This window comes from Schistosoma mansoni, chromosome W, assembly GCF_000237925.1.
Source record: "Schistosoma mansoni strain Puerto Rico chromosome W, complete genome".
Taxonomy (NCBI): Eukaryota; Metazoa; Platyhelminthes; class Trematoda; order Strigeidida; family Schistosomatidae; genus Schistosoma; species Schistosoma mansoni.
The window spans coordinates 9501035-9526750 of record NC_031502.1 but is presented as its reverse complement, the minus strand read 5'-3'; the positions used below and the strand labels follow the sequence as shown (position 1 = coordinate 9526750).

The window sequence follows — 25716 nt, the reverse complement described above, 5'->3', positions numbered from 1 at the left end:
GTTATCAATTCAGCTATGGAAAGTAATCTACTAGCTTGGATCACGTTGACCCTTGAGATAATTTATTGTGAAGTACCATAAAAGTACTAAACAGTTTAAGAGAGCTGGAAGGTAGTAAATCTCTTGGAAACTTTATCAACCTGTTAACAGTGCCGTCGCCAACTTCATGAACAAACGTCGCATGTTGATTATGTTGAAGTTTTAGCAAAATTGTAGCATTAGACACATATTAGGTCACAAATGTCATGGATTGCTTCATGAAGAATAACACTACGTAGCCATGCAAACTGATTTAGCTTGATCATATTATGCAAAAAAGTCCATCCGAAATTGTGCGAATGATTATTTATTTTAACTGAATACTTAGAACATATTATCCGGATTGAGTTATTAGAAAAATTAAAATCAAAATCAAACTATTTTTTACATAGCTAACCAGATTATAGTGAAACAGTAAAAAAATACATTGAAAATAACTAATCATATTAGTGATTATCCACAGATAATTCTAGACACAACTAGCACCGAATAGTGTCATAATTTTCACGGAACCATTTGCAAGTATATTCAATAGCTGAAAAATACACAAGAACAATAGTTGAAAAAATAACTGAAATAAACAAGATCTATTTAGAGTATCCTATATTTTGTAGGTTTAAGTGAATAATATAGGAAGATGGTTGAATTGTTAAAGTACTTATTGATTGATTGGATTGCAGGTGAAAACTCATTCCACCTACATTTAGGTTTAGGTAGCCGGCTAGTAATACCACTTCTTTACACAGTAAACGTTGGTCAAAGACGTAAACTGGAATTCGTATCTGGCCATTAAGTTGCCTTAAAAAATGTTTTTCTAGAGTATTTCAATCTACCTATGAACAAATACGTTAGTCCATGGGAAAAATCGATAAACTGTTGACGGCAATTAAAAATGATATAATAGAAAATTGAGTGTGTATTAGAATATCGACCATTAACTATGTTTATTATTAGGCTAATCATGGGTCAATTATCTGTTTGTTTTTATACTTTTTTGGTGAAAAAGATTATAATGATACTATTTACATTATTACATAGCGCACAGTAGAATTATCAAGTAAAAACAAAGAGAATTTAGTAATTCGATTTGTCACAGCTTTTGGATATTTTATAGATGATTACTAAGTATTGAATAAAGTGACAGAGTCATCTAATAGTGTAAACACAGTTTGTGGTCATATTAGTGTTTATTTCGGTTCATATTGATACCACAACTCGCTTAACTAGAAAACGACTAAGGTAAATTAGTTATTTAGAAGTATTTATAGATTCACATGGCATTTGCAAACATTAGTTTAGAAGCCCTTTCAAAATAAATATAGACGGCTAGTGTCAAAGATTTGAACAATGGTAAAAACATTGCATAAAAACCGTATCTAAATGAATACTTGATGAGGAGCAAGCTCTAGTAAACAACCTCAAGAAATGTAAGATAATACGAACTTAGATAACAAAAACTACAGTTTAGACTTGATGTTATAGCGATTCCGACATGTCCTCATTCTACAAAAAATGGTGCAAGCCCTTACAGATGAATGGCCTATCGGAACATCTCATGACTGAGTATAAAACATATATATATATACTAGATGACAGCATAACTTTTAATAAATTTTTACTTGATAAAACAAACGGATTCATGGCAAATATTCAACGAACAGTATATATGTGTGTAAAGGTTTAACTCACCCTGTTCAAAAGGAGTGAATTTAAAATCAGGATAAAGTTGGCGAAGTTTGGATGCATTAGCAGTTTTCTTAAACTGACCATCCGCTTTAGTTGTGTCAAACTTGATATTAGATTTTCGTCAAGAGGTTTTAAATTGTCATAGGTGCACAAGGATAAGAAATCAAGCAAAATTGACAGCGTTCATTTTACTCATCTACAAATATTCTTCTAAAAGGTTTGGGAAATCGAAACATTTCATTTGCAAAATGAAGTTATTACTCGATAAAAATACTATAGTCTGTTCATAATATCGATTGTATCATTCATGTCATGATCTATGTATAAGTCTTAGAAATAGGATATATGTACTACTGTAAATATTAGACGATTATGGTTAGAAAAATGTAACATTTTATGAAACATATGGTATTAATTATGAGGGTTAAGACAACTTGAAATAGGATTGATGATGCAAAAAAATACTACGTTTCTGAGACCATGTGAACTAGTAATAGCTCCCGAAAAGTCATAGAACAAAAGATGATACTTTCTAAAAATTTAGGAGACAAGTCAAATTATAATTCTAATTCATTTTGACCTGAATGAGTAACCGTGGAAACAGAAGAGACTCTATTTGTAAACGGTTAGAACCATCATTTGTAAAGATGTTTTTTATGGAGTTACCTCTGTACTTCATGTAACACGTAGACAGCTGACAAATCTACCAAAAGAAACGCTGTTTATTAAGTCAACAGAATGGTGACATGAAAAAATTTACCGAGCTAATACGTTGACTTACAAATGAAGAATATATTAAACGAAAATTTGAAAAGGATACAACGAGTTCAGGACAATCCATTGCCTTGGCTACTACTTCAGCAGCTTGACGGATCGAAATTTCATCACTTTCGGGTACAGAAAGTATAATTGGAGAAGAATCGTTGTACTCCCGTAAAGTCCATATGATGAGATGACCCAAATCAACAGAATAAATAAACTGACGCAATGGCTTACCAGAACCCCAAACAGTTAAAGGTTCGCCATTCTCTAAACATGTAGATATACCATTTTAGGATAATAAAAGCTTACGTACTCAGTATATGTAATGAAAACTAGTATATGCATTCCAACAAATCTAACAACAATTAACAAGTGCTTAAATAGATCAGCATAACGTAAGGAGAATGAGTCCAGTGACAAACGAACCATGAGGAGATCAATTAAAATGATGTTGGGAACACAAACTTCTAAAGCATCTTTTTGCTATAACGTCGTATATTAGAGGTGCAGAAACATTAGTGCTGTCCCTGAAGACTAATTACAATACGAAACTAAACATTAACCATACTGCACATGATGAATCAGAGTTATGTTTTAGACTATTTACTCAAAACATTTTGTATTATGACACTTTGAATTTCAGACCCCTTTATTAACTTTCGGCAGAATTTTTTCTTTGGTTAAATTAAGTGTTCATCGATCAATATTTTACGAAATCTCCTCTATGTTATTAAACATTTAAAAATAATTTTGCGCATGAATTAAGCAGATCAATTAGCTTAAATATCTTTAAAGCGAATAATTTTTCAGCAACCAATCAACGTTGGTGACTTTAAGAGTGAACAAACGAAAAGTCTGTCTGAAAAAACAGTAAATTAGGTTTAAAGGCAGTTAAGCATAACTAGATACATTACTTTTAGCCAAGTATGCTTTATGGATAAGACCAGGAAGAACATGTCCTTGATTAATATCGAAGTTATCAAATGGACCAAATACATTGGTAGGTATAATAGACGTATAAAGAACATCGAAAGTCTCGCTATACCCTCTGAAATGATGAGAAAACAGAAAGGAAAAACTATGACAACAATTTAGACAACTGAACACATGTATGGAAGAACCAATACCGAAAAATCTAATAGCACTAGTCATAAAAATAAGTTTCTTTTCCCAGTAAAAAGAGACGAAATACGAACACTAAAATTTATTTCAAATATAAGGACATGAGTCTTGAAGATAATACACCAGCTAATGAAATTAAAACTTGATTGCCAGACTTAATTTATATACCATTTGGCACTTCGTTTGAGTTTATAAGCCATTATAAAGTTGTCTAACAACCGATTATTGAAAACTAACAACTGATATGACTTTTCATTAACACGTAAAAGTCACTAAACATTCTTGGAATAGTCCGTTCAATATCTAAATAACTTCAATAAAAGGTGGTTGATAACATAAAACAAGATAACTTTAGCTAAATACCGTGCCTTCGAAATACTAAAAGAGAAAGGTGGGTTTACCTATTCATTACATCAATCATGCGTTTAGCATAAGAATATCCGTAATTAGAATCATGTGGAGGTCCATTGTGTACCATAGTTTCGTCGATTGGATAAGTTGTACGATCAGGAAATATACACGTTGAAAGACACGAAATAACCTTCTTAACACCAACTGCATGACTGCTTGACAATACATTGTCATTAATATGCATGTTTTGGCGCTAAATAGAAAGTAGTAAGGGATTGTTCAAAACAAATATATAAACAGGATAAGAGAGTTGTATGTGGCATGAAGATTTTTACAACTTGTAGAAACTTGCCGTTATAAATAAATGTTCTGGAAAGCCAGAGATAACAGTTTTTTACAGATGGAGAGAGACGCGGGGAAATGCCATGCTTAGTAATTGGTGATTATACTTTAAAATAAATACTGTTTACAAATAGTTGACTGAGTCAAGGCTACCGGTAATTTTCAGTTAAAAGCCATGTAGGTTAACACTCTTACTTTCCATGAATGAATAGTTTGAAATATATATATATAATATCAGCGAGTATACCAAGCCTTAAAAGTTTAGTTCACTGATAAGTAGAGTAGCTCTCTACTTTTTATGGCTAATTAATATACGTTATGTGTCTAAGTCCCTAACTTTATGTTCAAAAGATTTAATTTATCAAACTCCACCAAATGTACGTAGTACGTCATTGTGACAAGCCTACACAACTGTGTTGTTGATAGGTACGAGAACTTGAGCTGAAATAGTCCCGCGGATCCCAACCAGGTAGTTTACACTAACCTACATGTCTCAATCCAACAGCCAATGACTTCATGAACTGTAGTCATGTATTAGTTTGGCCGCCTCCAACTTTATTTTGACCTACTACTATACTAGACAACGTGGGTAGAGGTCGGAGGTGGTTGTGCATACGTAATTCATATCCTAGTCACCTCAGTCGATATCCACTACCCCATTAGGCGACTTACTAACTTCAACTAGTACCCTAGGCCTAACCTCAGCATTGCTTACTCGGCGGTCTCAACGTACATGAGTAGTGCTGAAGGTTTCCATATTCAAATACTGGCAACCAACGATTATCTTTTGTTTTTAGCGACCATGTCTCAGAACCATAAAGTAAAACAGAGAGAACTGTTGCTAAGTATACTTATCTTTTGGGTGGTAAGTAGACATCTTGCCTACGCTACGAGTGACGTGCGTTGGCAAAAACCAATAGAAATCTCTGAATCTTCCGGGAACGAACCCATCAGATCTGGTGAGATTCCCAACATAAGTGAAATGGTCGACGCACTGAACTAATTTATCCCATATCCATAGTTGAGGAGTTGATGCATATCAGTTTTGAGGCAACATTCTGTGTCTAATGAAAGAAAAAACAAACCCCGAAAATGCTTGCATTGCAGGTTGAGACTTCCAGAAGACTACTTTAGCAGTGACTTCACAAACCAGGTACCATACCACCTGCGTAATGTAAGTCAACATTTAAATCTCCTGGTAAAGCAATTCCTGTGAAGTCAGATGAGGGTGCTGTCCACAAAAGAATGTCTATGACAAAGATAAATATGGAGAAAGTGGATAATCCTGGTAAACCCTAATCGATGTCATCAGTTCTGATGACAGTTCGCCATCAGCTCTGACTCGAAAAATAGTGTCTAAGTAGAGAGCCTTTATGATGTAAATGTACTCCTTTGGTATACCTTTAATGGCAAATGCGGCCATAAAACTCGTCGATATATTGAGTCAAACACTGACTTAAGGTCAAGAAATACAACTTTAGTTGGGATTCGGTAGGTACGTCTATGTTGAAAGCCAGATGAACCGGGAATGCCAGGTGTACACAAAAACATCCAAGTCTGAAACTAGCCTGGTTTACCCACGTTATCCCTCCACGAACCCTAGTTAGGCGTCGGATGACTGACGAGGCTATCATTTGAGACACTGTTGATCATGCCGATTTTTTCGTGGATGTCGCAAGATTTTTGTTTTTTCTTGTAAGCTGGGACAAACAGCGACGATTAGGTAGATGGAATTACATCCGGTTACTAAAATTTAGCTAATTTCGAGGTCAATCCAACTGCTAAAACTAGACTAGTTGAACTTCTCTTCAACGTGTTCTGCCAATCGTTTCAATCCCCTGGGTCGAAAGTTAATTGTCTCACCTTTTTTCGAAACAGCATCGCCAGCTGTCGGATCTCTAATACCTAATACTTTGATAAATCTGAAGTTCGCTTAAATGTATCTACAGAGAACTATATTTCTTCATTTGAAACACTACTATCATTTCCTTCTAAATCAAGATTCGAGATGTTATATTTATGTAGTAAATCAAGGACAACTAATCAGTGCTTTAAAATTGTTCACTACAGTACTTTTACCAATATTACGAATAAGTAAATTTATTTTAACTTACAAAGAATTCAAGATTGTCAGACATATTGGCAAACAAACCGCCGACTTTGGCAGCTAAGTGGATTACATAGGTTGGGCGTATGCGCTCAAAATATGCCCGGGTAGCATTACTATCCGTCAGATTAACGTCTTTAGAAGACAAAAATATCCACTTTTCGTTATTTCGTTTGAGGGGACCGTTAATGTTCTCTAGAGCTAGTCGGATACCATTTCCCACTAAGCCAGAACCCCCTGTAACTAATACAGTGGTTTCCATATTTTAAGTTTATAGTGTTATAGATGAGACCAGATGTGTTGTAAGCCGGCAATTTAATAGTATCTAGAACTTGGATAGGTCAGCTTTGGTAAGTATTCTGCTGGATATATAGGCCCTCTGAAAGGAAAAAAGATAAATTCAGGCTAATTAAATGACAAAAAACGTTTTGGATAAACTCAATTCGCAATGCAAATAACATCAGTTAAATAAAACTGGAAATCCAATTCCAAAACACACTACACTTTCACGAGATTTGACGAGCAAAACCTCTCTTTTACAGCGAAAAAATTGTAGTTGTTCACTACATAATCCTAGACAAGTAAACAAGAACTTATTTGTGTCCTCGGGTATTCACAAGACCTGTCAGCTGAAAAGCATAGAGAAAGCTACTTGGTTCAATCAAGTCCAAGTGAAAGCTTTTTGATACACATGTCACTTGTTTCCTAAGAGCTCAAATGAATCGATCAGCAAAACTACAATACAAATTAAACAGAATAAGTTAGTCAAATCACCACCGGACGGTGTTTTGATAATGCAACAATACCCATGTTTGCGACGAGCTAGTACGAGCCAACTAGTTTCTTTGGGTCGGTTTCTTGATGTTAGAAAGCGGTTTCAGGTCACGGATAGAACTCAGTGATGTTTATATAATCATACAGCTGCGAAAATTCAAGTAATCTCAAGCAAACTAAAAAGGGAACTTCGGGGAAATTTTGGGAAAAATTCCTAAAAGTCGGTGTGAATACAGACGGCAGTGCATCAGAATGTCACCTTTTTTTCCAGACCGTAGTAAATAATACGCATTTTCCCTGAAATTTTCCCACTGAGGAGGAATGTCTCGAAATTAACACTTATCTTCCCCAAATATGACTACTTTTTTCTCAAAACTTACACCGATTGTACAACTCTCTCGACGTTCAGTATGCCTTCTGTACTGAAGAATAATGTGAGCACAAGCAAACAAAAAAGAGAATTAAGACGAACACAGGGGTAATAACTGGAACATTCCTTAGGACGAGAAGGGGAATGATAGTAGGGAACGTTCCGGTAAGTCTCTTTCGCCGCCTGCCACAAGAACATAGTGAAAAATTCCCCCACATGCCTTTTTAGAGAGAAAAAAATGTCTTGGAATTCCCACCAAATAACCTACTTTACACACAAATAAACGCTAACTTGTCGAAGATACCGATATCTCAGTATTTGGTCTACTTAGTTTATTATCGGTGTATTTACTAAAGACTGTTAAGTCGGATTCGCATGTGAACTCGTGACTAAGTTCCAATGTTACCGGACAAAGTCATGGTTTATCATATCTACGGGACTGACAGAAAACCATAGCCTCCACGAGACCTTGAGTGACTCTGTAAATGACCTTTCCAATATCTAATATCCGTGTGACAAGCTAATATTAGCCAACTAATTTCTTTGAGCTTGTTTCTGATGTTTTTTCACTATTTCAGTGTTTTGTAATGATTATAAACCAAAAACTTACTCTATGCATGAATGGTTCAAATGGTTGAGGACGGAATAGAAGAAGCTTTCGCTTAACAAGCTTCCATGTCTAGTAGCAGTGGATCACCAAAACCTCCAGGCAAGAACCTAGGTACATTAACGATAATAGAGGAAAAAAAGAATTCGGTGAATCAAAATAATATGTTATCCTTAGTCCTTAAGAATAAGTCAAGTTTCCTCTTAAAGGACTCCTGGGAAGTCGCTTGGACTAGCTCAGTCGGCAGAGAATTCCAGCATTTGACGACTCTTACGGAGTAGAAGTTGTATCTGCAGTCTGTTCTGTTATGTTTAGTCTCCAGTTTCTGGGTTTTACCTCTTAGGTTAGTGTTGTGACTAAGCTTAAGAAGATGTTTAAGAGGATGACCAGAAGTATTAAGGATACTGTAAGTCATAAGAAGGTCACCTTTAAGACGCCTATACTCTAACGGGTAAAAGTTAAGTGATTGGAGGCGCTCTTCGTAAGGTTTGAATTTGGGTCCCCGAACTGATTTCGTGGCTTGACGTTGGATACGTTCCAGAGTATCCTTATCCTTTCGGAGGGAGGGAGGAAATACTATGTTTCCGTACTCTAAATGGGGACGAATAAAACTGTTGAAGATTATGTGGAAGGTTCTACCGTCAGACTGGCCAAAAATGCGCTCCAATGTTACCAGTGCAAGGTTTGCTTGAAAGGCGTTTTTGTCACAGTTCGCATACGACTTCAGGTCGTAGGGTACCAACACTCCTAAATCTTTTTCGACTTGGGAAACTTCTAGAGGGGAGTTTCCTATGTTGTAACTATAGTCTGCAACATGTCTCAGATGGACTACTTTGAACTTTGAAGTGTTGAAGGTAAGTCCGTCGTCGTTTGCCCAACTTTGAAGTCGAGTCAGATCCTCCTGAAGTACTAGTATATCATTATGGTTACGTATCTCTCTCCAAAGTTTCACATCATCAGCAAAAAGCAATAAGTCAGATGAAACTTGTTGAGGAAGATCGTTAATGTAAATCAAGAAGAGAAGAGGTCCCAGTATTGAGCCCTGAGGGACCCCACTAGGACATTCCATAGCCTGAGAAAGAGTGAAGCTAACCCTGACCTTAAAATATCGGTTTTCTAAATATGAAGTGAGCCAGTCAATCAGAGGGGGTTTGATACTCAATCGTCTAAGCTTATTAATAAGACATATGTGGTTAACCTTATCAAAAGCTTTTGAGAAATCCAGGTAGATGGCGTCAACCTTCCCCTTGCGATCAAGGATGGTTGTCCATCTATCCACCGCAGTCAGCAGGTTGGTCATACAAGAATGACTTTTTCTGAAACCATGCTGTTGAGGTGAGAAGAACTTTAAGGATGATAAGTATTCTTGTATACCGTCGTATATTAGGGATTCCATAATTTTGGAAGGTATGGAGAGAAGGGCCATTGGTCGGTAGCTTGAGAGTTCACTGCGTCGACCTCCTTTGAAAATTGGTGTGATATGGGCCAGCTTCCAAATTTCCGGTAGTTTGCCTCTGCTTAGCGAGTGTGCAAACATCACGCTAAGTGGTATCGCCAGGATTGAAGCTGCTTCCCTCAAAACAGCGGAATGAACCATATCCGGACCGGGAGAAGTGTCTTTTCTTAGGTGCTGCATTTAACAGAGCACCAGGTCAGCACTCAGGTCCACTTCGGAAAGTCCTGTAGAGGTGCAGGTGAAGCTTTCGTCAGTATACTTGATGTGGGTCAGCTGGAATGTCTGGGAGTAATGTACAGTCAAAAGGTTAGCGGCATCACCGTCGTTATCGGTCGGACCATTAGGACGTAGCAGTTGAGAAACTCCAGTTTCGCCTTGTCAGTTCGTTTATATTCCGCCCAACAGTGCCTTTTACGACTTAGCAAGCGACAAGTGCGGTTCGTGATGACTGGAGGTTGTTTGTAGCTTTTTAGAACCGTTTGAGGAACTGAATGCTCAGTAGCACGAAAGATCGTGTGCAGTAAGAAATCAACGATAATCAAAACTGAAATGTAATACATTATAATGACACGTAAATTTACTGATTTTTGTAACCACTACAAAAATACGATATCGCCCCCCTCTCTCTTTGTGTTGAATGTGCAACCACACTTGCATTTAATGTCTCTGGTTCATATCCTCAGAAGCACATAAACTGGCTCCAGAAAAGTTAAGATTGGTTAAATACTGGTTAAATCATATGGTTCGTGTAGTAAGGACAGACGACCTACGGCCTATGTTATTCCTTTTCTAGTATGCTTCTGTGAGTGTTCAGTCCCCCCCTTTAAATGAGTTAGTTGAAGGCGTGGACACCATTGCTTCGGGTATCAGGTTCCAAGAATTTATGACTCGGAGTGAAAACCTGTGTGCACGGGTACTTCGTTCGTTCTTGGCTTTCCTACTCGCCTGCTCTGTCCTCTGAAATGTCTCGATCTAATGGGAAGAAGAAAAGAGAATATATTAGGTCCGAAATCATTTCTTAGTATTCTATACATCAAAATCTAATCACCTCTTAATCTGCGATAGGACAGAGTAAAGAGGTCTATCTTTTCAAGTCGCTCTTTGTATGGTCAACCCCAGAGTTCTGGAGTTGCACGGGTAGCTGCGCTCTCCACTTTTCCGAGATATCTGAGTCACCTTATAAACAGATGCTTGCAGCATGAACTCAGTTTTCAAATCTAGTTCTTACTAAGGTTGTGTATACTGTAGTGGACATGGCAGTATCTATCTTGGTGAATGTCTATCTTAAGGCCCATAGCGTTCTAAACCCCTTAGCTGCAACCTCCCGGTAATGGGCTGTAGTCTTAAGATCATGACTCAATGTCGCCCCAAGATCCTTGTGAGACCGGACCAGGGGTACGGGTATTTCTACCTATTTACTTTTAAATCCCCGAAGTGCATGTAAACACACATTGCAGCGTCGATAGGCATCAGCCACTCGTTAGATCAGGTAATCACAATATTTAAGTCTGAATATCTATTGCACCCTTGCTATAGAGAGCTTTGTTGTGTAAGATAAACCTTTTCTAAAGCCATGTTGTTTGCTGTTTCACAAGTTGTTGATTTCCACAAAAGTTATTATGGTCTTTTGACTATTCTTTCCGGTATCTTAACTGCGACACTAGTGAGGCTGACGGGTCTGTAGTTCGATGGAAGTTGTATTGGTCCTGTTTTATGTATCGAAGTGATGGTTGCATCCTTCCAGTCCGTAGGTAACACACCTTGATGAAGTGACATATTGAATATCACAGTTAGTGAGGCTGCAATATATTGTGTAATGTGTCTCGGGGTTTCGGGGTGTAGTTCATCCGGTCCTGTTGACTTTTGCGTGCCTACTGAGGTAAGAGCCTTAAATACATCGTCTTGATCGAAGTCCACTGTGAGCGGGTTGTTTGTTGACTCCTTATTTGGGTCTGGTTCTATGTCTGGAAGAGAGTCCTGAGTGAAAGCTGCCCCAAAATAGTTATCCATAGCCTCTGATTTTTCCTGATCGTCCTCTATCATTTCAGATCCACTCCCTTCTTTAATTAGGCTGGGAATCCAATGATGCATCTTTGTTCTGTAGTTTATGTACGAGAATAGTCTCTCAGGCTGCTAGAGTGCAGATTGTGCCGACTGCACTTCATATTTTCCCTGAGCTTCCCGGATTTTAATTATACCCTTATTTCTTACCAACCTGTAGCATTCCATAGTACTTTCTGTGCCAAGGCAGATTGCAACGTTCCAACATTTCTTTTTGGTCTGAGCGTCAAATATCCCGACCCATCTAGGGGTGACCGTGCTTCTTCTTCTTCTTCTTTGGGACTGTCCAGGATATATACGGTTGAGTTACCCGGTTGTATAACTATCCGAAATGGGTCCATGCCTCTTCTACTGATGCCTCTGAGTCAATAATCCAGTTTTCAGCCAATGATACAGAGTTTATCGCCTCAATATCTGCCTTCCATATGTTAAGACGGGCAGGTGCAACTGTTTGACAGGTCACCTCAGCTATGAACTTGAATAACATGACTGCATGATCACTTCTCCCTAGAGGTGGAAGGAAAGTCACTTGACCGGCGTCATCACCGTACGTGAAGACCAAGTCCAAGAGAGAAGAGGAGCTTCGTAAGTCATATCTGGTGGGATCTCTAATGTGCTGGAATAAAGCTAGTTCAATTGAGGCTTCTAACAGTTTGCAACTAAATGACGCTATCGACGACCCTAATTCTAAGTTTATCCACCTTATATACGGTGCATTAAAGCCGCCTACTATCAGGTTTTTACCCCTATTACACCAGGACTTAGGTCTGCTTAGGAGGAAGTCATCTATTACACATTTTAAACTGAGATATATTACAACTAATCCAATATCTTGCCGTCTATAATTCAGCCTGCACTATACCAGCTCACATATCCCTGAGTCGTTTGCTACTGTCTCAACAGCTCGTATGGTTAAGGTAATTTTCGTGAACAGGAAAACCCCTCCTCCCCTACGGTTTAATCTACCAACCCTACTGGATAGGAACCATTTAACTAAATTTCATTATCAAACACTTCTGACGTTAACCATGTTTCTGTGACAGCAATAACATCCGGTTTTTCTCCGTCCACCACTATCTTGAGCTCCATTATTTTATTTAGTAGGCTGCGATCATTTGTGTAGCACACTTTAATTCTGTGGAGAATTTTTTCTCACCATCCAGAGTGGTTTGGGGATCGTTTAGCTCCGAAATTTTACAACTTGAAAACTCTTAAGTATGCAGTTTCCTTCATCGTCTTGGCGGCGCTCATTTATTTCTACTTCTGCAGCTCGTCTCAATACGGTCAACTAGGCTGAGATCCTCACGGAAGTATGACCTGGGACCAATCAGTTGGCATGAGTTTCCCAGCATTAGGTTTCTTTCTTCAACCTTACAAAGGTAACCTTTAGGAGGCTTTTTGAGTACTTTCATAACCCAACTTTTGTCCTATTCTATAAAGCTAACTCCTGAAACTGCTTCTGGGAGCAGCTTGCTTATTAAGGACTTAATGTGGCTGAGGTCATGCTCAAATCTAGCCTTTGCTTCATGTTCGGAAGATTCTTCTGACAAATGGAAAATGACTGACCTATCAGTGAGATCCGCCTTAACACGCTATGGAATTTCAATTCCTGAAATCGTCTCTCCTCTGCAATCCGATTCCATCCTTACGGAATCTGGCCTGTTGATAGTGAAAGAGAATCTTTCATTCGGTTCAACAACACTCTGTTGAGAACTTTTTCTTGTACTGATAGTAGTGTGATACCTATGTAGTTCTCACGCTTGTTCAGATCTCCTTTCCTTGGTATGTTGATGAGATATCCTTATTTACAATGTGTTGGTACTTGTTTTCCCTTCCAAACATTTCTGAATAGAACGTGAAGTACCGTTGTAGTTACTTGTATGTCTGACTTTAGTGCTTCAGATGGTATGTTGTTTGGCCTGCTGATTCCCAACTCTTATTTTTTCTGGTGGTCATGATGATTTGTTCGATCGTTGGTGGAGTGATATCTATAGGAAGGTCTGTTTGTGCTGCCCTGATGTCTGGTGGGTTCAGTGGAGCTGGTCTATTCAAAAGCACTTCTTAGTGCTTTACCCACCTGTTCCACTGTTCTCAAATCTCAGTGATTGACTTGCCTTATTTGTCCTTGACTGGTCAGACTGTAAAGGATATGGTTGTTATTTTACTTAACGTTCTACTCTCTATATGCACCCTCTGTTCTAATAAACAGTCTCCCTCATTCCAATCTTGACTTCCCTTCCTTCATTCGAACCTACTCCGCCGTGATAAATATCACAACTCATTGTTCTTTATTACTGCATTCTTTCATCTGGAGCCCCTGATCACATTTCACTCTAGCAACATGAGCTAATATCGATTTAATCTAATAATTTATCATACTTCCGTCTGTTCCACTACTAAATGTTAAGCATTGGTTATCGTTCATATCCAAATGCCTTGCTGCTCCTCGGTTTATTTTTTTCTCTTCAGAAGCTTGCTCTGAGGGTGAAGCTATGTAACTTCTGACATCTGAAACGAGCTTGACGTACGCACATTCTCAAGGTCATAGTTTGCACCAGGCTCTCCACAAGTCTACTTTATAACAACCATAAACTTAAAAAGCTGCATTACATAAATACTTAGCACGACCCTAATTCAATTTTTGTCGAGATTGGATCTGGTATGTAATGTGGACGCGATGCCCCTTTGGAAAATATTTTGAAGAAAACACAGTGTATCTGAACGAATGAACTGCTATCAACTTCTGTAGACTATATTTACTAAAAAAACCTGCTTGGGATGCATACTGTGAACCAGTATATGTTGTAACTTGTAGATAATGCCTGTAAAATGGCATGTATCTGCCCTTGCAGAAATATATTATTATCATTACTATTATCACTCTGGTTTACAATATTCTCCTATCGGTTTCTTAGGCGCATGATATAATTGTCTCATATTCCCTTCTCTGTCAGCTTTTTCCTCTCCGACTGCTTGGTATTCCACGTATTTCTACTTGTCAGCTCTAATGCTCTTCTTCACTCGCTTGTTTGTTTCTGTATATTCAACTTTCTTTGTTCTTGTTCGGCTGTCTTCTTGTTCTTCCATCAAATTCAAAGCAAGGTTTCTACAGCGATCTATCCCTTATGATGATGGTTCTTGTACCCCTGTCACGTCGGGCAAGTTGAAGTTAGTGTTTCTTCAATTTCTTTCCAGTTTTTCCCCATAGTAGTTTTCCTCATTAAGCATATGTTGTAGGGCCTGGAATCAGTTGTTGGAAGTCATCTTCAATTCATTGAGTGTGTCAGCATTTCGAAGGAAGATTGTATTGAACCTTTGTAATGTTGTTTCCACAGTTATCCAGTGTTTCTTTAGCCTCAGTTTCATCTTAGCGACCATCAGATGGTAGTCTGGAGCTATGTCAGTTCCTCTCCTGGTTCTCACTTCTCCCATTGTCCTTATGGACATTTTATTGATGCAAATATAATCGATCTTGTTCTCTGTAGTGTGATCAAGTGAGAGACCCATGTAGCCTTGTGTATATGTTTGTGACGGAATATTATGCCGCCTATAACCATTTTGTTGAAGGCACATTGATTCACATATATATATCGCCATTCTTGTTCCTTTCTCCCGATCCATGTCGTCCCATGATATCTTCATACTCGGTGTTGTTCATTCCGACTTTGTCGTTCACGTCTCCCATCAGGATCGTCAGGTCCTTACTTAATCACTTAGCTGTGATCGATTGCAGCCTCACGAGATTGATCCTTATCATCTTCATTGCTTTCATTGTTGGGTGCATAGCACTGGATAAAATTCTATGTAATCCCCTCTTTCTTCGCTTTGAAGAATGTTTTGATGATCCTGGATCCATGAGATTCCCATTCTGTAAGTGCTTTTCATTCTGATTTGAACAGTGTCTGTACAACTCGTTGTGTGTGAGAAACATTTCCTTCTTCGTACTACAGTACAACACCATCTCTCATGAATCTATCATTTTGTGTCCAGCTTGTGTCCAACGGGTTTCACTTGTTCCGAAAACCGTCAAGTTGTATCTACTCATTTTCACAGCGACCTGACTGCTTCTCCCAGGTTTTTTTCACATTTTCCGAACATTTCATGTACCTATGTCAATGGTCGCTCTGGTTGTTAGAAGGGACAGCAGCTTCGCGACTTCCGAATAATCTCGGCTTTCAACATGAGGTACCGTAATTCTTCTGAAAAGATTCATCAAGTGTCAGGGCAGAGTTTAAATGGTTTAAATTATTTACTCTGGACAGCGTCTTTTCAGCTTGGGCGTTCTCTACGGGATGGGGTTGCTGACGGCATGCCCAACCCTACTCATTTACTCGGGATTGGGACCGGCAGTAACCTTAGAAGAGCTACAGGCAGAGTTAACTTTGTTCGCTACCAAGTATTAATTATGTATGAGGATGGCCCTTTCGGACTGTTTTCATGATCCGTAACCAATTGCTCTTCATATGAATGTCAAGCCTTACTCCTCAACACTTTTCAAGCGTTCTTAGTCTTACAATAAGTGGACCCGTACCGTTCAGAACCTATAGGGGTAAGTACTCCAGTGCTTTTTCCTACAACTAAGAAGTTTCTTGACTTCTTTAGTTATTTGTGGTAGCCAGTTTTCGGGTCTACATAGTACAAAGTATCGTATAAACGGGGAGGTAACTAAGCCTAGTGTACCTTTAAATATAGACCATGCTACTTCAATTGATGAGGTATCATTTGCTGATCAGTTCGTTGTTGCGACGTATTCTTGTGTGACTGCTGTGTTTGCTCTCTACACATATGGGTCGAGCCGAATCCGACCGTGTAATATGCCACCAGACACAAAAAAGAATGACAAAACTAGATGATCGCTATTCGCTGACGGCAGAATGCTTATATAGGGAATATTCTCGGCTGTATTGGAAGTACATGAGAATACAGGTATTTTCAGCAATTCGGGTCGGTGTCATGAGGAGGCCTGGGTTTGCGTATCATTAAAGAAACTGACTTCTTAGCCAGTTGAGGATTCGTTCTAAATAATCTGCTCTCTCCACTTGCATATAATGAGTGTGCGTCGTCTATGAAGTAATAGAACTACGCTTATCTTACGCACTGAAATACATTAAATGTTTTATGGAAACCACCTTGAAACAAGAAAACTTTGCTTTTTTATCAGCTGTCCAAACCGTCCATTTATATTAACCGAAATATTTCGGGGACTGGAAGATGGACCAACAGTGTTAGACATTTCTTTGCCAACGTAAACAGTCCCTAGAATCGCATGTCATTCTGTTACCTGATATCACGTTATTTTCGGAATCTAATACAATCTTCAACTACGAGGGAAAAAACGGCAGCTTTCCAATGTACAATTACTCTAAAGCCAATGTGATATTTGCACTAAAAAAAGGAAGATAGCATACTCGAAATGATTTTAAACGGCTTCTAAGTATTCAGACGTAAACATATTAATTAATCATCTGAACATTATTAACTCATTATAAAAAAATACCAACCAACCCTGAGGACTTTAAATACGGAACACTCGCCTTGATCAGAGCCACTCAAGGTCATGGGGACAGTTTGGCCTGGACCTAACATTTCATTCATCACTTTTTTATCCTGAGCCCATTCGAAGCCTTATGATATCAGATTCTGGTCTCGATTATCAGATTATCTTAATCTCACGTTTATGTTATTTCTACTTGTCGTTGATTGCTTTCGTTACTAAGTGCGGATGCAATAAATGTGCCCGGCCACTTTTTCTCGACAGACTTACTTGTAGCAATCGTTTTCTTCCTATTAGTCTTTATTTCCTCAATCTGCTTGCCATCTAGTAGATTTCGGCAATTTCAGTGTCCAAAATATTCCTTGGGATTATATCTGAGGTCTGAGAGGATCATGCATATCTTCCTAAGATGTAGTTTAATGGGGGCATGCATGCTACTTAACTCCTTTGTAAAGACCTGTCAATATCGTTTATACTACCATATCTTGGGGTGAATTAGAGACTAGCTGGTATCGAGTAAAACAGCTAGCATACATCTGTTGACGCTTACCTTTGCATGGTCATTTTTACGCGACAGGTCCACTTAGCTGTTATTTCAATCTACTGCTTACAAGTTGTCCAGTGAATTTATCGGGTTGTGTGTATTTCGATTAGCGGTAATTATATCCTCCGCCTGTGTTTCATATGTTTCAGTACTTCCAAGATAAACTGTCTTTTCTACTCATGGGCACTTTATTGGAATAGGCATATAAACAACCGCGAATGATAATGAGATATTATGTTTCAATCTATCCATACCACAGGTCTGTGAAATGAAGTTATCTGACCTCATTAGAATGATCTTGCTCATCTCTTCTGAGAACACCCTCGCTCTATAGAAACAGTGAGTAGATATTCTAGATAAAGACTGTTAATTCATGGTCACATAGAGAAGTGTGGTCAGTCGTTTTAGCGGCTAAATGGTAGGTACTTGACACAATCAAACTTCCTTAATATAGCTGTAGTATATTCAATATAAATTATCTGAAATCTACTTATTTTGTCCTCCATTTATTGCTTTATGTGTAGTTAACAATGTCTAACTTAGATATTAGTGAGCTTGGTATATCGAAGAACTTACTCCAAATGAATTTTATGCGACGAACTCTCGTCGCCAAGGAGAAAGCTACTAATCAAGGTGTCCCAGACATCCTTCCTAATTCACAAGAGTATGGATTCAAACTTCCTTCTTCTGTAGAAAAACGTATCAACAAAAGAGCAACCATCCTTAAGTCGAAATATCGTTATCAGTTTGTTAAAAGTATTTTTAAACTCTACAATGTATCACCTGGGTCTCGAGAAAGTTTCGGTGGCTTTAATTCTCCTACTAACGCCGACACCATTCCTAAATCTCAGGTTAACAACTCACCCGATTCTCGTTTGCCCAATCGGGACAACTCTGTTTGTGAGTATTCGCAATCATTTGATGGCCGGGCATCAAAAACAAGTATCCGTTTCAGAAAATTTGAAGGTAATTCTTGTAAATGGTTCGTTTCAACATGCTATACACTGATTTACCAAACATTTAGGCCAGAGTTATATGAATGGTCCAATGTTTTCATTATATTTCTGTCTATTTTTTTGGAAGAGGAACTCTTCATCATTTTATTCTATATGATGAAATATATTTTTTATTATATTAGCATCCGTTAACATACCACAACCACAATCTAAGTGATCATACAATTCAATAGCTAGAAAAGTTAGCGGCTATCATGAATCGGACCTTTCATATTATATGTATAATATTATTACCAGGTTTATGATTATAAATATAAACCAAATGACCTAACTGCAAAACAATAACGGGTTATATCAGTATAACAATTTCGGATATAGTAAAAATTAACCATGATTCTGATACTTTCGAAAGTATCTTTCTTCATGCATTCAAACTAGAAAGTGTGGAATAGTTTGAGAGTTCTTCGTGGCACCACATCCCCAATAACACAAGTTCAAATATCAACCTCCAAGTTATGTGATGATCGAACTGTTGTCGATTTCTTGGGTTAGAGTAGTCCATTTATTCGTTCAACAGATTCGACGGAGCTGCCTAAATGAACTCTTTCTTGTCTATTTACACTGAGAGTATCATCACTAGCTCTTACGCATAAGTACGATTGGCTCATTAATCTTTGCCTGATCACTGATTTACATGACATTTAATGACAGAGTTGAACGTGCTTGTCAAAGGCTTCAAACATGTGTGTATTTAAAGTCGCTATGGTGAAAAAGGTGGTCTATCCCCGATTTTAGCTCTTACTAAGGCCATTTGAAGAGTATCATGGGGTACTATTGTTTAATAAATTCAAGATTTTTTGGCTTGTTATCGAGTTTTTACAACTAACAGTATTTATAAATCGAAAATATCTTCAATTTATTAAATTCCTGTATCATTAAAGATCTTTATGTTTTCTTTTTATCTCAGAACGCAAACAATCGAAGTTTAAAAACCCAAAACATCGAAGAGAAAAAAAGAAAAAGCTGTAATTGAAAATTATTTACCTTATGTACGAAAGTATTCAAATAGTTTTGTGTTTTGTTCTAATATCGTGATTTTGGATTAGTCGGTCACTCAGTTGCAACGTAGAATCCGGTACTTATGCACATCGGTTCAGGTTACCATACTCTGTTAGCATGAAGAGATGAAGTTGTTAGGCCGAATATCTCAGTGTACTAGAAGTAGTAACAGTATGAGTGGTGATAGAAAAGATTAGGCATCAAAGATACAATTCAATAAGATATACATAGGTGAAATAAACACAAAAAAAGTTATGAAGGGTTCAAAAGCTTAGAATTTGGGGTAAGACAAAGAATGGATACACCTGCGCCATGTTAAATGATCTTGACCCATTCCGTCCAAAGTCCCCAATCACTCAGCCGCAACGTAGGACCAGGCACATGTATGCATCGATCCAAGTTGCCACACCTCATAAACATAACAAGATGAACAGCGAATTCATAGACGTAGTTACTTCAACGGTAGTAATATATAAAAGAAAGACTGTGTATAGGGATATAGTACCGGAAGAAAGAGTTATTTCGTAGAAATAAAGGTATAAAACAATTTTAATCCCACGGTTGAACAGCAGACCAAGAGTGTATACGCCTACGCTATTGTGATCGATTCTAAGTCGTGTCACCCAGAGTCTCCAACCATTGGTAACAATAATCACGCGGATCTAAACCAGGTAGTCTGCACTTATTAACGTGATGCAGTCCAATTGTCAGTGACCTCATGGACTGATGCCATGTTCTGGTTTGGCTGTCCTTAGCTTTCTTCCAGCCTACTTTATTTGTAATGACGAAGAAATTTTGTAGATAGTCACAATACGCCATTCTCCTTAATCACATGCCGGGACGTACGAATAGGTCTCACTAAATATTTACATACTAAGCCTTTTATACACTAAGTGCCATGTTTCTCAGTAGAAGCATGACCACAGAAATGAAATACAGTTGTATAATTTAGTTAAACGTGAGGATAAAAGTGCATTATTATGAAGTTTAAGGAAGTGCCAGGTTTCAGGTTGGAAAAGTTAGGGCGTAGCAAAACCTCATTCTGGAGGGTTGCTTAAAGCCTCTAGAAAACTCCAAAAACCTGCACACGCGGACGAATGATAGGTTACACCTCATCACAATCCCACTGGAGTTATTTCTTTTGTCTACTGAAGCATTACAGTATGATTCCAATGAATGGTAGTCCGTAAAGTTGCTTCTCAATCCTTTAGTATCCAAGGTTCCTTAGTATTGTGAAATGTACACAGCTAATCCGTAAAAACGTTTTCTTTCGACTTGACAAATTTCTAGAATTTAGCCACAGATTAACTAACAATAATTACAACTCCCCTATCACACAAGTAATCTCAAAATGATAGATCTGATTTAGGTTGAGAGTGTGTATACGGTTTACTCCGTTGATCATAAGAACGATTTGTCCAATTTCTTTTATATCTTTTGGTTTGTAAATTAATAAGGCATTAGGCAGTCATCACTTAGAACATTGGAAAGAGACGTGATTACTTTAAACCTTAAGTACCTTCTTGAAGTTTTTGTCTCAGGATTGGGTATATAAATTCGTAACTTATACTTTTCTTTGCTACTTAGCATTAGTGGAATTCCAAACTTATATTAACGTCAGTCTACTAGCTTCAAAGAAGAAAAGTATTAACATATTTATGCCTTCTGATACAATCAGATATTTGCGTTTTTGAGATCTTTCTATACATAATTGACTACTAGTTTTCAGAAAACCAATAATAATACAGGAACAGCATTTTATAAATAGGATTCAATTATTCCATAGTCTTATTAGTACAGTTCTACAGGTAGCTATTTGTGTGTATTGAACACTAGCTTGTCATGTGATAGTACCTCTCTATTACAGTACAGGTACGACATTCCAACTCACTCACCTCAGAAACAGAATCTGAATTAATAAACCAAGTTCAGTTGTTAAAATAAAGATAAGTGTATTGTGTTGTGTCGTTTATCTAGTTATTTTTTATACTTTATTGTCCTTGTCATGTTGAGTTTTCTAACATGCGAATTAAAATACTTTCATTGTTTTAAATCTAAGGACAGGTATTCTGTTATCTGAAAATATGTGATTTTGGCCTATAAAAACTTAAACCATTGTTAAATAAGTGTATTTATTGGTCACTTATCACCTAGTAAAGTTGGAATCTTGTGATTACGCTTCATTCGTGTCCACTATGTTTCATTCAATCCTTGCCAGATTTTTAGTAACGTCAGGTGCAATCAAATCAATATAGCACGGCTGTTAATAAACTTTTATTAAACTTTGTCATAGGGATGCTACACCAACAATTAACTTCGTAAACAACTAAGGTTTGCTTTTCTTAGTTGAGCAACTTTCTTCGTTTTTCAGAGAGCTATGGTGTAACCTTCACAACTACGTTAAAACACGCCAGGGGTTCCAATAATTTATACTCATTGTGATTGTTTACCCAGTTTTTTTTCTCCCAGAAACTGATATAGTACTCGAAGGTCGTCAAACGATCCATCTTTAACATACATATCCCAGCTAAGCGACGACATGTAACTACTCTTCTATGGTTCTTTGTACCTAAATAGTAGTATTCTCACTGCTCTTACTAAGTTGAAACTGGGACTCAATATTACCTATTCCTAGATTTAGTCTAACCATAGGGTTATTTACCAATGTTGTTCTCTTATTATTTTGACCTCATAATTCGCTTCTTTTAGGATGCGTTTGTTGGTTACATTAAGGTTTATTCCATTCTGAAATATGTATAACTGTTAATGTCGTGTTCAATGTGTCCTGAATGCTGAGATATTTTACTACAAGATACATTTGTCTTATAAAGCGATAGACATTGGGTCAATATAAGTTTGTTAAGTAATCAAACACAATGTTCCCCCTAATGACATTCAAGGGTACAGGATATGGTTCCTACACTTTAACCAACATAATAAACTAAACAAACGTAAGTGCCAGGATTGCTCTATAAGAGAATTTCGGGATCCAATCTAACTCAGTCCGCAGTTTTGAAAAAATTGCTAATTGCAGGCTATAATCCAGCCTATCACCTCTTTTCTAATGAATAAGCTAAATTTAATCGTTTACTGTATCGGATTCGATCACAAAATATAAATAAGTTGAGCGGAACGAGCACATATCTGAGATAATGAAGAAGAAAATCTAGGAGGTTTTATTTTACTAGGAAAATGGAAAGTAATATTAGCAATGTAAAATATATTGTTAGAAAATAAATGTTCTCTGTACATGTGGTGTAAAACGTATTTCTACATTAATAATTATATTCTTGATTGGAGTACACACTACTTTAATTTGTTTACTGGTTTCTAAGAAAATCTTTGAAAATAATATAGGGGTGGTTCATGTATGGTTATTAGTTGAATGATTCTAATATACATCTATAAATAATGAGTATGCAATTGGGATTGATCACTGATTAACATATTTTTAATTTCTAAATCTGCAGAAATGCTTTTTTAATTTGGTGAGTTTTCTTTTCTTATCTTTGCTGTTGTATCTGTAAGTGAACTGAAAATACAATATAATATTGAGTAAGAAACAGTTTTGATAAATATTTTAAAATTCCAGAAATGAGTGGCTTATTAAAGATTTAAGTGTTGATGGATCTGTCGAATAATTTTACTTATTAGTTAAGTTATCCCTTGTTGTTGTCCCTTTCCTGTTAGGTCATATGAATCATAGCTGATAGTGTTTATGTAAAATAGATTGTAAGCCGGTGTCACTGAGTGGTTTCATAAGACTTTATGGGTACGGTGACCCTATCACGTTTTTGTTTTGAAACTTCCGCTTAATGCGCGTTTAGTAACTACGACTAATACCTTGCAAACTGATCAATAAATAGTCTACTATCTACGACTCCCTTATATTTTTGAATATTCTCTAACAGTAGGGTCTGAAGCATATTTTGTTCCGTTTCGCAGTCCTCAGCTGGGATACATATATGCGTTGGTGAAACTTGTTTCGTTAAAAAAATTTGATGTTGTTTTAATCATATACATAATGGTAAATAACTTTTGTTAGTTACTAGTATTGCCATCGTACATGAATTAGCAAAGATTTATATTTTTTGTGTTGTTGATACTCAGGACTGAAGTGACCTATTTTTGATTTACAGATTGGGCAAAGAACAGATCTTGAACTCTCTGAATAACGATATAGAAAACAATCGCCTTTTGAATGAAGGTGATATAAAGGCATTCATTCAAGGGACTCATATACCGACAGAGATTGATAAGCTTATCCTTGAATACCCACAAAGGGTTATAACTTAGTTCTTATTATTTTTTTTCATCTTACAACATTTCTGTATGTTTTGGTCCAATCGTAATTACATTTTTCTCGAATCTTATATATCTATATTGTTACCATAAAAGAATCTGATTTACACATACTGCAAATGATTGTTAGACTGATCTGTCTAATTAGTGTTAATGAATGTTCTAATCTCTAAGAGATGAATTTTATGTTCTGTAAACACTGCTTCTGATAGGACTAAAATCCATCTTTGATAAAACATCTCACTTTCATTTCTAATGATTTGAAGACTTTATGGTTCTGATGTGATGAAGTTTTATTGAAATGCTAAAATGTTTTTAAGTGCTTGTGAAATTGTACTAGTCTGTCTGATTTATTTCGGGTTTCTATATCTCTTCCTTGTGGAGTTGTCCAATCTGATGGTTATATTGTTATACAAACATAGTTTATTAACGCCTGTTTTATTATATCTTTTTAGTTTGATCTTGAACTTCAGTCTAAATGGCACACAACCTGGTTTATTTGTTTACTATTGTCTTGCTGTCATATTATATAATAATGCCCAAAAACCTATAAAAGTTGTCCTGTAAATTCGGTTTTATTTTAACAAATGCTACGTTGAGATATGATATTCACGTTTTTACCTGTTGGGGAATATATGGCCCCCCAAATGCCTTGGTACGGTCGAAGATGGGGAGAATCGACTCTCCCTTTCGAAATGTTCTCACATGGCCACGTGTATACAGTCACTGCCACAGAATTCCTACCCAGTGCCTTCTCACGGCAGGAGTGTTGATTACGAAATTGAAAGGACGAGAAGCGAATGTCCGGTGCTTTAACCGGGTTGGTGGATACGGAAGATCCACCTAGGGGAGTTGGAAAACCCTGGTTCCAAACCAATGATACACAGTTGCTCAAGGATCCTGAGGAAGCAAGTGAGCCTATTGTCCATCAACGGCTACCATGGGACTGCATCTCTTAAAGTTTTCCAACTGCCTTGTGGATTAGAATTCTAGGTCAAAAGCCCAGGGAGTGGCCCTCTAAGAAAACCACCTGCTTCAGTTTAGGCACCCGTGCAGTATCCCAGCCCTCACACAAACCATTTAATTTGTATGGCGCATATATATTTGGTGCCTCCTTATACCAATGTTTATGTGTTTAAATAAATAAATTTAGCGAAATATATTTAACCTGAATTATTAATCATCCCACTGTGTTTCAAACGCAACACTTACCCCTCCAGTTGTAGTCTTAAAAATGAGGTCAGTGATTTTGGATCCACTCACTCTACTTTCTGCAGTATATTTTAAGATTATGAGAACTTTCGTCTAAATTTGAACAAATAGTTTCACAGTAGTTGGGCGCCGAGTTAGTGCAAGACATCAGGAACAAAAAATATTTTTAGAATCTCAGCTATTGAATTTTGATTAAGTCCAACATTTCTCTCGGCAATCTTATCAAAGCTTTTTCAAGGAAATATAATCAAATATCAAAATTATGGAATATAAATAGGTACATTTTTCTTTGGTTAACTCTATACTAAACAGGTCCTTCAATCATGTTAGTGATGTTTAATGTAAGTTTGCTGTGGTGTGTATGAGACATCTAGTGGATAACGAATAGTGTGTTAAGATAACAAATTGTATATATTTGTAAGTAGATCTGAGGTGTGAGAAGAAATTTCATTGATCATTTATCGCCTCTGAT

The 25716-nt window shown here is 37.1% G+C and overlaps 2 protein-coding genes across 2 annotated transcripts; one reads left to right on the top strand and one right to left on the bottom strand.

Annotated features, from left to right (window-relative positions):
- Positions 1-332: 332 nt before the first annotated feature.
- On the bottom strand, positions 333-8028 carry Smp_104720 (putative nad dependent epimerase/dehydratase). The gene is made up of 7 exons (XM_018788469.1): positions 7998-8028; positions 6417-6788; positions 4011-4213; positions 3402-3535; positions 2546-2754; positions 1729-1828; positions 333-574 (listed from the first exon to the last, which is right to left on the bottom strand). The coding sequence occupies exons 2-7, from the start codon at positions 6669-6671 to the stop codon at positions 519-521; spliced, it is 957 nt and encodes a 318-aa protein (XP_018654008.1). The 5' UTR covers positions 6672-6788; positions 7998-8028; the 3' UTR covers positions 333-518.
- A 9203-nt stretch (positions 8029-17231) lies between these two features.
- Positions 17232-19700, top strand: Smp_104710 (hypothetical protein; the record flags this gene model as incomplete). The annotated part of the gene is made up of 2 exons (XM_018788468.1): positions 17232-18681; positions 19639-19700. Exons 1-2 carry the CDS (start codon positions 18246-18248, stop codon positions 19698-19700), a joined length of 498 nt encoding a protein of 165 aa, XP_018654007.1. The 5' UTR covers positions 17232-18245.
- Between the last annotated feature and the right edge of the window lie 6016 nt (positions 19701-25716).